Source organism: Tursiops truncatus, chromosome 10, assembly GCF_011762595.2.
Source record: "Tursiops truncatus isolate mTurTru1 chromosome 10, mTurTru1.mat.Y, whole genome shotgun sequence".
NCBI classification, from domain to species: Eukaryota; Metazoa; Chordata; class Mammalia; order Artiodactyla; family Delphinidae; genus Tursiops; species Tursiops truncatus.
This window is the reverse complement of record NC_047043.1, coordinates 96,689,959-96,702,584: the sequence shown is the minus strand read 5'-3', so window position 1 is coordinate 96,702,584 and position 12,626 is coordinate 96,689,959. Positions and strand designations below refer to the sequence as shown.

Genomic DNA, 12,626 nt, shown 5'->3' with positions numbered 1-12,626 from the left:
CCCACTGGCCTCCCTGCCTCCAGCCTCCCTCTCCTACCCTTCCACACACCAACTTTCACAGGGACCTTTCCAACCTGCAAATCCAACCATGTCACCCTACAGTTTACAATTACCCCTTGGCTTCCTTCAGCCTGCCAGGCAGGGCTGCCCTCCTCACTGGGCCTCAGCTCCCCTTCCCACAGTCCCCCTCAACATGCTCCCTCCTGGACACACCAAGGGACTGTCTCACTGCTGTGCCTTTGCACATGCTATTCCCTTTCACTGGGTAAGTTCCTTCAAAGCTCATCTCAAATGTCACCTCCTCCAAGCAGCCCTCCCTGACAGCCTCGTTCTTTCTTTGGGCCTCCGTAGCACATTTTAAGGATTCATAGTTTTAAAAAAAAAGTGTTCTGCCATCAGCTACTCTGTTAGCTCTGAGCTCCTGCTGGGAAGGCCCCCGCACTGTCCTCTGTGTGTCTCCCACCCTCAGCGCAGGGCCCGGCTTGCAGTATGTCCCCGTAAGTGCAAATTGAATCATATGAAGTGAGTGCCCTGTTGGGGAGGGACTCTGAATGGCTTGTCCACAGCTGTGTCCCTGTTTCTGGCCAAAGACTCGGCACACAGTAGGTGCGCAATCGTTGTGGGATGCAGGAACAAAGTGGGCCAGCTCTGTGCTATGCAAATCTCTGATGATTAAGTTCAGTGGAAGGCCAGGGAGGTGCAAGCTTGGCTGGCCAAGGTGCTCTGGAAGGATCTCTGGGAGGCAGGGGAGGTGTCTGGGTGGGCAGAGGAGGGGAGGCCAGATGCAGGTGTGGGAAGGGTTGGGATCCGTAAAGAAAATCCTACAACACAATGAGAGTCCTTAGCGGGACAATCAAAAGCAGCAGAAATAAAAGTACAAAAGGGAGGGAGGGTCGGGTTGGGGGAGGTGTTCCAAATGCCAGGAAAGGAGGGGGGTTAAGAGGCCAGGATGAGGGCTGGACAGCCTCCTTATGTGTCTGCCACCGGGACCTCTTGGGACTAAGCTTCTTCTCTGTGTTCCCCAAGTCCCCGGGCCTCCTTCTGTCATGTGAAAGACCACACACCCTGGGACTATTTGTTTCCTCATTCTTCTCTTCAACTAGACCAGGGGCAACATCTCAGTGCTGAGTCCAAGTGGTCCTAGTGTGTGACAGAGGGAGTGGTGGGGACTGTGGCTAACTGGAGAGCATAGGCCCCACGTGGCCACACAACTCCAGTCGACTGCTGCTGGGGGACGTAGGCCTGGGCAGCCAGGTCTGCAGATTTTCTGGAAGATGACCCAAATCCAAATTTTCTTGAGAAATCTTTCTCTTTAATTTTGGTAACCTCTTCGTCTTCTTAAAAGATCACCGTGAGGGGGAAACAACATGGATCGCTGGGCCGTATCTGGTCTGGGGCCTCCTGTCTGTGACAGATATGGCAGGTGCTCGGGTCTCTGAGCGTAAGGAGCTTTCTGAGTTAAACCCAGGACTGCCCTCCTAATTGCTCTCCCGAGGGTCTCCTTCCACAAATATCATACATTAAAATAACCCAGAAGGAAGCCTTAACGCAGTGCTCTCCACCTGCCAGCTCTGTGGTACCTGGTCCCAGGTCTCAGTCTAGCTGTTCCTGCACAGTGTGATCACAGGGCAGGTGCTACAGTTAGACTCAGTGCTCACGTGGGGGAAACCGAGGCCCGGGCCAGTGAGAATACGCACCACAGGTCACCCAGCTGCCCAGCCGTGGGGCTGAGGACTGAGCCCAAGTGTCCGGCTGCAGAGCCCGTGCCCTTCACCACCCATCACACTGCCTCAGTGGAAGATCAGATATTTGCGGACTAGTTTTTCTCTAGAGCAGAGCTTTAAATGAGGGAGAAGATCCTGCCAGCAATTACTGAGGCCGACAGGGCCCATTTGGCAGTGTGACCTTCCCGGTGTGATCACTCAAGGACACGCTGGTCCTGGGCAGACACAGCGCTGGCTCCCTCATGGGCGGGGGGGGGCAGGTGCCCCGGGGCAGACCCGAGGCCTGGAGGAGGGTGGGCTGGAAGGCTCTGTGAGCAGGGCACCCAGGGCCGGTGTCCAGGAGGGTGCTCTACCTGCCTGCTGCAAGCCGGGGACGCCAGCCAATGCCTTCTCTTCTTGTAGTGCCACCAGCCTTTTTAAGGCGTCAGGTTAACCCCCCAACTTGTGCGTGACAAAAGACTCTACTTTGCCTAATTAATCAGCACTTAATGAGGCCCTGCTCACTGCCTCCCTGGTTCTCCGTGTGGGGAGAGCAGAGGAGGAAATGGGAAGTTCTTCACCATTCATTTGCTCAAATGCTGATTATCACTCCCATTAATGTGACAATGACTAGGAGCAGTAATAACACCAGCCACCACGCCCCAGAGCGCACTCCATGCCAGGTCCCAAGGGTGCAGAGCAGGTCAAGGTCAGCTCCTGTTCTTGAGGACCTCGGGGCCTTGTGGGGGCAGCAGGTGAACAGACAGGTCATTGTAATGGCCAGAGGGAGGCTGAGCTGAGCTTAGAATGAAGTCCTGAGTGGGAAGGAAAGCAGAGGTGGCTTCCAGGAGGAGGTGGCATTTGAACTGAGAAGTGGAGGATGACAATCAACAGACCGACTTCAGTACCATATCAGCTGCTTTGACAGATTCTGAATTCCCTCATTTCTTTCCATGTTTCTTACAAAACCTCTTCTTGTCCCTAGACAACAGTTTTTAGGCTTTTTGGTGGGGGGTGGTTTGGCTTTTAAAATTAATTAATTTTCTGAGTGTGGATAAAAAGATATCTAATCACACCTCCATGTTTCTTACAAAACCTCTTCTTGTCCCTAGACAACAGTTTTTAGGCTTTTTGGTGGGGGGTGGTTTGGCTTTTAAAATTAATTAATTTTCTGAGTGTGGATAAAAAGATATCTAATCACACCTTCCCAAGGTACTTAAGAAAGTATTTATTTGACAGGATGGCTGCAGGAGCGAAGAGAAACATGGCTTTATGAGACAGTCTTAATTTAGGGTCATGATGAGCCCCGCCTGACCCCAGGCAGAGACAAGAAGAGGGTACACATGAAGGGCTGGGGCGGGAACACACAGTGCCTGAAGGTGCCCAATTCCTCATGCCTATTCTCAGTGATGCCCCAGAAAAGCCTCCTCTGAACTGGAGGCCGATAATAGTAAATAGTTGAGGGTTCCGTAGCTGACACTGTCCCCTTCACCCAGAAGTTACTAAAAGGGGTGGCCCCGGCATCCGGACGTTCACGATGACCAGGTAAACCCAGCCTTTCCCTCTGGGAGTTTTATTCCTTCTGGCAGTGAAGTGGAGACCTTGAGCTGAGCACTTACACGTGCAGGTCACTGTGCTAAGGGCTTAATGAAAACGGCCATGGAGTCTCACAACAACCCATTACAAACATAAGAACACGGAGTCCTCGAGAAGTGCTGGACCTGGAGCCAGGGTCACACAGCTAGTCAACGTCAGATCCGCTAACCCAAAGCCCAGGCGCTTAACCCTTGCGCTACCCTGTTCACATCACTTACCTGTATCCTCATCACTCACCTCCGTTAACATCACGAGGCCCAGAAAATAGGAGGTGACCGACAGGGCCAGGATGAGCAGCTCCCGCCGATAGCCCCTCCGGAAGACTTTGGGGTACATGTCCACCACAGCGGTCACCAGGCTTTCCACACACACAAACTGGACAGGGTAGAAATGATGGTGTGAAACCCAAGAGAAAGGCCGTTCTTACTGGCCCTGGCTCCAGGCAAGCAGAGCAGCCTTAAACCCTGGGCTTCCTTTCCACTGGGTCTCACCTTCATTCCCACACTTACCCTGATGGAGGACCCAAGAATAAAAATAATCCCGGCGTTTACAGAACTCCGGCGGGCCCATTTAACACATGAGGACCCTGAGGCTCAGAGATGGAAAGCGACCTGCCCAAAGTCTCTCAGCAAGGAAGTGGCAGGGTCAGGACTTGAAATGAGGTCTCCTGACTCTAGAATTCCTTATCCCCCCCAAGCTGCCTATCACGTGCCTATGTGCTGGGCCCTGTTCTGGGGTCAACGACTTAAATGAGACCCAGCCTCTGCCTGGGAAGCAAGATGGGAATCCCTGTAACTGTCCTGAGAGCTGAGGGCTCTGCTGCTGGCAGGCTCTGGTCTGTGGGTGGGACTTGACTTGCTTTGTCCTCCAGGCCTGTGACATTTACCCTGCCCTTTGCTTCTGGTGGGCAAGTGACCCTCTGCTGGGGGGAGGGCAGTCAGGTGAGCTAACACCCAGCTCTTGCGTTTGGGCTGGGCAGGCTTCAACGGCAGAGCCTGAGCCACTAGGCATCTGTGTCCCGCCATGCTGAGACAGGGCTGGGTATGAGCTAAGTTACACTCCTACTCACCCATCAACACCCAGCCCAAATATCCCAGCACACCCCTACCCCCCTGCCCGGGTTCTTCCAGCACTGTGGGCAGACCTCCTGCATGAGCCTTTTCTTCGCTGCTCCTCCTTGCCTCCTACTTGGGCAGAACAGATCTCCCCTCTCTTCCCTCTAGTCCATATCCTTCATCTCATGGGGCCCGTGACTGCTGTTGACCTGTCTCCTAGCAAGAAGGTGAGACCCTGGAAGGCAGAGGCCACATCGTTTTCATCTATTTCCAGTGGCACAGAGGAGATGCTCAGAAAATGTTTAATAAATGAATAATAACAACAGTGGCAAACACATGGTGCTTGTCGTGTGCCAGGCTCAGTTCTAAGCAGTTAACATATTAATTTATTTAATCTCTAGGTGTTAGGTCCTATTATTACCCGTTTTGTAAATGAAGACACGGAAGCACAGGGGTGTAAGCAACTTTCCCTGAGATCAGAGGTATAACATATTAGGGCCAGAATCTGAACCAGGCAATCTTGTTCCAGAGGCTGGCTGTCACCTCTGTGGGGCACTCCCCCCACTTCCCTGGAGCCATTCTTTGGCTCCAAATCCTTTCTGGTTCATGTCTACCTCCTTAGGGTACGGATTTCTATCCTTATTGTGCAAAGGGACTGTAGCACAGAGAGGTGAGGTGACTAGCCCAGAGTCACACAGCTGGCCAGAGTCGTGCAGCTGGGACTCAAACCCAGCCCTGTCTGGCTTCAACACCTGGACTCCTAGCGTCCAGGCTGCCCTGCCTCTGCAGCAAGGCTGGCCGTGCTCGTCCTTTCTCCAGGGTCCCCAGGGAAGGAAGGAGGCTCCGGGGAGCCTGTTGACCCAGCACCTAAACTGAAGTGACATCAAGGCGGGCGGCTTAAGCAGCACACAGACCTGGGTGCACGTCCAGCAAGTCACTCTGCGTTTCTGCGCCTCACTTTCTTCCTCTGCAAAATGAGGATAACAAAAGGGGACCCCCCCCCCCAGCCCATGTCGCTATCATGACTGAGAACTGAGGACACAGCCCAGGCACAAAGCCCATGCCATGTACACCTGGGGGTGAGCAGAGCAGCCATCCAGGCCAGACCTCTGGGCCCCCAGTTCCCCTTTGCAAACCAAGTGTCTCCGTCTTAATTCTGGCCTAGCTCAGCCCGGGGACTCACAGAGCCGAGGCTCAGACCCTGCACACCCTGCGGAGGCGGGCCTGTCACTGTCACACAAGCTGCCAACCCCTCCTGAGGCCTCTGCCCGCAACCACGGACGGGATGATTATCGGCAAAAACATCCGGTGCTGCGGCAGCTCGGCTCAGCAGTTTCTGAGAAACCATCCAGGGGAATAAACAGGACTTGGCTGAATAGACAGACACACCAGCCACCAGGCCTGGGTGCTACGTGACTCACACAAGGTCACCGGTAGGGGGGTGGGCAGCACCTTGCCAAGAGACCCCTGTCTGAGAGCAGAGCACCTGGCTTTGGCTGGAAAACCTTCTCTGGGGCTCTTAGGAAACCCAGCCACGATGGGGCAGCAGGGCAAGGGGCAGATTTCTGGGACAGAAGAGAGACTGGAGGCCACAGGTTTCTGGCAGGAAAACCAAGGAGAGGATTAGAGGAGCGTGGGAGGGCGGGCTGGGTGGGTTTTACAGTGTGAGAAGGTGTAAGTGTACGTGTTCGTGTGGAGAGAAAGGAAAATGTGCACAGATAAACCGCTAGTTCTAACTCTACAGCCTTCACGGAGGAAGGCGGGCTGCCAAGTGGAGGGTGGGTCGGGAGAAGCCCACACGGGGAAGAGAGGCAGGCAGGTGGAATGTCGGGGGCAGCGGTAGCTGGTGGTGGTACCGAGGACCCATGTGGCCGCCAGTGGCATGCCATGGGGCCCCAATCCACAGATAAAGGAAGGAAGAAGAAGATGCTCTTCCACATCTCCGTGTCCTCCAGGGTCTGGGCGGTTCTGACGACAAGGACCAGGATGTGGTGTGTAGGTCTCAGAGCTATTCTGGAGAGCGACATACCTGGCTCCCTGCCCTTCCAGCCTGGGCTCCCCTCTTACCTGGCTGTCCAGGCCCAGGAAGATGAGCATCATGAAGAACAAGGTGGCCCACAGTGGGGAGAGGGGAATCATGGTGACGGCCTTGGGGTAAGCGATAAAGGCCAGGCCGGGGCCTGGAGAGGAAGGAGAGAGAAAGGTGCTGAGTGGAGTTCAATGCCGCATTCAATTGTTATTTTAATCCAACATGTATTGAGTGCTTCCTTTGTGCCAGGTGCTGTGCCTAATTTTACTCAAATCACGTAATCTCCCAGCCACATCATGCTATTGGTACTATTATGATGCCCATTGTACAGATGAGCAAGCTGAGGCAGAGAGGGGGAAGCAAGGGTCTGGAAGGGTCAAATTCAAGCCCAGGTTGGTCTGACACCCAGACCTTCCTCTGCACAGACCTGTCTCTACTCTTCCTACTGGGGTAGGTGGGGGTAGGAGGGGGACATTCTTGTTAAAATGCAGGCTCTCAGGCTCACCCCAGGGATTCTAATACAGTCAGTCTAGGGTGAGGCAAGGACCAGGCACCCGACGATTCCTATGTAAGTATTTAGAAGTCCAGGCTTAGACAAATGCTGGTCCCCACAGGCCACCTCTTCCTTTGGGCGTCTCCTCTCATTTCCCAGATCCACACTCACTTCTCTTAGCTGCTCCCAGCAGAGGGCTTGTTAGCACATCCTCAGGATAAGCTTTATGAATGTCAAGGGCGAGATTGTGATGTTCTAGCCCTCTAGCACAGTGGTCGAGGGCTCAGATCCTCATTCTTTACTGTGAGCTCTACCTCTGTCTCCTCAGCTAGAAAATGGAAACAATGTAGTCCTACCTAATAGGGTGGTTTGGGGAATTCAGTGCGATGATACAGAATATGGAAAGTATTTAAAAAGGTAAATGTTCAAAAAACATTCATTCTGATTGTTTTCTACCTTAAAAACAGCCTTGTTAAAGTCTAATTTACCTATAATAAGCATTCATTTTTAAGTGTACAGTTCAATGACTTTTGAAAAGTGGATGCACCCAGATAACCACCACTGCAATCAAGATATAGAATATTTCCATCATCACCCGGGGCCCCTGTGCAGTCTCTCCACCCTCATTCCCCGTCTTTGCACTGGTCAACCACTGATCTGATATTTTTTCACCTTAGATTAGCTTTATCCATCCTACCTGGAATTACCAGGTCATATGGTAATTATATGTTTAACTTTCTAAGAAATGCCCAACTGAATTCCGAAGTTAACTGTGCCATTTTACATTCCTACCAGCAATGTTTGAGAGTTCCAGTGGCTCAACATCCTTGTCAACACTTGATGTTGTTATTTATTTATTTATTTATGCATGCATGCAGCGCTGGGTCTTAGTTGTGGCACGCAGGATCTTCATTGTGGCATACGGGATCTTTTAGTTGCAGCATGCAGACTTCTTACTTGCGGCATGTGGACTTCTTAGTTGCAGCATATGGGCTTCTTAGTTGTGGCATGCGAACTGTTAGTTGTGGCATGCACACAGGATCTAGTTCCCCGACCAGGGATCAAACCAGGCCCCCTGCATTGGGAATGCGGAGTCTTACCCACTGGAACACCAGGGAAGTCCCTGGGATATAAATCCTTTATGAGAGAGAAGTATTATAAATATTTCCTCCAAGTCTGTGGCTTGCCTTTTCAGTTTTTCAGTTGTGTCTTGTGAAAATCAGAAGTTTAAAATTTTCCAATTGTTTGTTGCTAGCATATACACAATACAATAGATTTTTGTTTATTATCTTTTTATCCTGTCACCTTACTAAATTCACTTAGTAATTTTTTTTTGTAGGTTTCTTAGGCCTTCTCTATGTGGTCAATCATGATGTTTATGAATGAAGACAGTTTTTATTCTTCCTTTCCAATCTTAATCTTTTTTATTTATTTTTCTTGCCTTATCACACTCTCTAGGAATTCCAGTATTATATGGAATAGAAGTGGAGACAGCATACATCTTTGCTTTGTTTCAGATTTTAGGGTAAAGCATTTAATATTTAATAGCTAGGAAATTAACATTGGTACAATACTATTAATTAAGCTACAGACTTTACTCATATTCCATCAGTTTTTTTTCCTTATGTCCTTTATTCTGTCCTAGTATCCAATTCAGGATTCCACTTTGCACTTCATGGCTGTCTGTCTTTAGTCTCCTCCATCCTGTGACAGTTCCTCAGCCCTTCCCTGTCTTTCATGACCTTTTGATGAGTACTGGTCATTATTCTGCAGAATGCTCCTCAATGTGAGTTTGTCTCATGTTCTCATTATTAAACTGAGAGTATACATATTTTTGGCAAGAAAACTATAGAAGTGATACTGTGTCTTTCTCAGTTTATCATATAAGGGGACACAGGATGTCAATAAAACTTAGTACAGGAGATGTTTACCTTGATCATTTGGGTAAGTTGGTGAACGCCAGTTTTCTCCACTATAAAGTTACCATGTTTCCCTTTGTAATTGGTAACCATCTTGGGGAGGATACTTTGAGATCATGAAAATATCCTCTTTCAAGTCAAACCTTTACTCATTGATTTTATCATCCATTGGTGGATCTTGCCTGCAACGATTATCCCTATGGTGTTTGCCTAATGGGTTTATATTTTCTTCATTCCTTCTATACTTACTAATAAGAATTTTTCTGTAAGAAAGAGCTGCCCTGTCACACCCACTTATTTATTCAATTTTTATTAATTTCAGGTATGGACTCCTGGGTACTTAGATTATTCTAGGGGTCATAATCCAGTACTATCATTATTTATTTTGCTATTCAAATTATCCCTGGTTTGGCCATTGGGAACTTCTTCAGATTGATTCCTGTGTCTTTTTGACATACCTCCAACACTTTTCTGAGTACTTTCTTATTTTAGGGGCACCATGATATGTTCCAACTTCATCTTGTCCTTCCCCAGCACTCAAACCAATTGCTTCTCCAAGGGGTTCTGGTTCCTTTCTAAATGGCATTTAGAAACCAAGATCTGACCACTAGGTATGCTCATTGCTACTGGAGTATCATTGCTCACAGACCCTCTCAGCACACAAAGCTAGAAAACATGTATACGTATATTTACCCACAGAAACATACATGCTTATGTGTCTATATCTACCTGTATAAATATTAAAATCGTAAGTCCGAACTTATACCTCCAATTCTAATACAGTTCATTCTAGCTTCTTTACTTTCCTTATTTGTAACATCTTTTTCAGGCGGTGAAAAATCTGCCTCAAATTATCTATATTGACTTGTTTGTTCAATCCTAACATAGCCATGTAATAGTTTAGAATTGCTAACCCATTTCCCTTTACCAACAAGGGTACAGTAATTTTTTTAGCCTTACAGTTTCCAGTCAACATACTGCTTCCTGAAATTCACTTATGTTAGCTCTTTTCTTCCCCATTCTCTTAAGTATGGTTGCATTGTTCGTTTGTAATATAGTTAAGTTCGTTTGTCACTATTTGTATTACATTTTGGTTCCACCCACAAAAAGCAACTATTTATTTTGGGTGGTATGTGAAATATTACTGTGACTCTAAGAGTCAGAACTAATAAAGATATATACTCAGGGAAGGGGTGCTTCCTTCTCATCCTTACTTCTTATTCTTCCCCCTTTTCTATCCCTTTTCTACCCACCCCTTCAGGTAACCATGCGCTTTCTTTTCTAGTTTCTTCTATTTATTTTTAAATAAATAAATAACAAGATTATTAATAATTAACAATATTTAATAGTTCAGTAAATATTAATAATTTGTTAATTATTAATACTTATTGATAAAACTTAATAAGTTTTCTCCTTTCTATTTATTTATTTTCTGTTTATTTTTACACAAACACACAGACGTATTTTCTTTTATCTCCTTTCTTACATGATGGGTGGAATATCATAGATACTTGCTTTTTAAACTTTGATATGCATACCTATTTAAAAAAATATGCTTCAATTTCCATTTACTTGATTTTTTTTTATAGTGAATAAATGTTGAATTTTTCAAAGACTTTTTCAGTATCTATGGAGATAATTTCATGATTTATTTTATTTGGGCTATTAATATAGTGTGTGATATTAATGGCTTTCTTAGTGTTAAATCAACCTTACATTACTCCTGTAATAAACCCTACTTGGACATGGTATATTACCTTCTTAATGTGAGTGTGGATTCTAATATTTTGGATTTGAGTTTGCTAATATTTTATTTAGTATTTCTGCAGCAATACACACGAGTGATATTCATCTGTAGTTTTCTTTCTTTGCATTGTCTATTTGGTTTAGGTATCAATATTATACTTTTCATATAATAAGTTAGGAAAGTTTCCTCCCCTTTCAATGCTCTGGAATAATTTATAGAGCACTGGGCCTAGCTGGTTCCAAAGGTTTGGTAGAATTCTTCTGAGAAACCATCTGGGCCTGTTTTTTTTTTTGTGGGGTAGTTCCTCAATAACTTTGTCTATCTCTTCTATGGAAACTGGCCTGTTTAAGCTTTCTAAATCAAATGGGGTCAATTTTAGCAATCTCTATTTCCCTAGGAAAATATTCATTTCATCTAGGTTTTCAAATTTATATGCAAAGAGGATTGCAAAATAATCTCTTATGATTTTTAAAAATGTCTTTTGCTTCAATGGCTATTTCCCCTTTGTCATTTCTAATTTTGCTATTTGCATGTTCTCCCCCCTCCTTTTATTTTCTTAATCATCTGATTTGTCTATTTTTATTTCTAAAAACCTAGAATTTTAATTTATTATTATTATTACTTTAACTTTTATTAGAGTATAGTTGATTTACAATGTTGTGTTAGTGTCAGGTGTACAGCAAAGTGAATCAGTTATACATATACTGATATATAAATCCACTCTTTTTTGATTCTTCTCCCAAATAGGCCATTACAGAGTATTGAGTAGAGTTCCCCGTGCTATACAGTAGGTCCTTATTAGGTATCTATTTTATATATAATAGTGTGTATATGTCAATCCCAATATCCCAATTTATCCCTACCCCCTGATCCCCTGGTAACCATAAGTTTGTTTTCTATACCTGTAACTCAACTTCTGTTTTGTAGGTAAGTTCATTTGTACCCTTTTGTCAGATTCCACATATAAGCAATATCATATGATATTTGTCTTTCTCAGTCTGACTTACTTCACTCAGTATGACAATTTCTAGGTCCATCCATGTTGCTGCAAATCGCATTATTTCATTCTTTTTTATGGCTGAATAATATTCCATTGTATATATGTACCACATCTTCTTTATCCATTCCTCTGTTGATGGACATTTAGGTTGCTTAATTTATTATTTTTATAAAACCAGATCTACTATTTTTCTGTTTTCTACTTCATTACTTTCTGCTTTTCTCTTTATTATTTCCTTCCTTGTGCCTTCTTTTAGTTCATTTTGTTGTTGTTTTTCTTATTTTTCTAAACAGGGGATGTAATTAATTTATTTTCATTCTTTCACTTTTATTGATAAATGTGTTTAGTAAAGTTTTCTCTTATTGTTAGTTTATTTCTGTCTCTGTCTCCTTGCATCTCCTGCAGTTTTTGCTTCATAAAGATTATTGCTGTGTTATTTAGTGCATACATTTTTGTGTGTGTTATATCTTCATTGTGAATTGTGGCTTTTAACATTAAAAAGCATCCTTTGTCATGCTTAACGCATTTGGGCTTGAATGCTACTTTGTCTGACATCAGAATTGTTATCATCATCTATCCCTTTATTTTTAGGCTTTGGAATCGTTTTGTTTTAGATGTGTCTCTTATATACAGCACATAAAGGCATACCTCAAGAGATGTTGCAGGCTCAGTTCCAGACCACCACAACAAAGTGAATATCACAATAGAGTGAGTCACATGAATTTTTTTGGTTTCCCAGCAAATATAAAAGTTATGTTTACACTATACTGTAGTCTACTAAGTGTACAATACCATTATGTCTAAAAGAACAATAAATACCTTAATTAAAAAACACATGATTACTAAAAATGCTAACCATCATCTGAGCCTTCAGTGAGTCATAATTTGTTTGCTGGTGGAGGGTCTTGCCGCAACGTGGATGGCTGCTGACCGATCAGGTGGTGGATGCTGAAGGTTGGGGTCGCCATGGCAATGTCTGAAAATAAGACGACAGTGAAGTTTGCGGCATTGGTTGACTCTTCTTTTCCAGAGTGATTTCTCTGTAGCATTCCGTGCCATTTGATAGCATTTTATCCGCAGTAAA

The 12,626-nt window shown here is 45.5% G+C and overlaps 1 protein-coding gene across 2 annotated transcripts in view; it reads right to left on the bottom strand.

Moving 5' to 3' along the window:
* The window catches only part of SLC6A11 (solute carrier family 6 member 11), a 122,282-nt gene that overhangs the window by 7,499 nt on the left and 102,157 nt on the right, over positions 1–12,626 (bottom strand). For both annotated transcript variants that reach the window (XM_073787701.1, XM_033865432.2), the window contains exons 9-10: positions 6,422–6,534; positions 3,537–3,674 (exon numbers count right to left, since the gene is read on the bottom strand). In XM_073787701.1, coding sequence (XP_073643802.1) covers positions 3,537–3,674; positions 6,422–6,534 — 251 coding nt within the window. The remainder of the gene's footprint in view (positions 1–3,536; positions 3,675–6,421; positions 6,535–12,626) is intronic.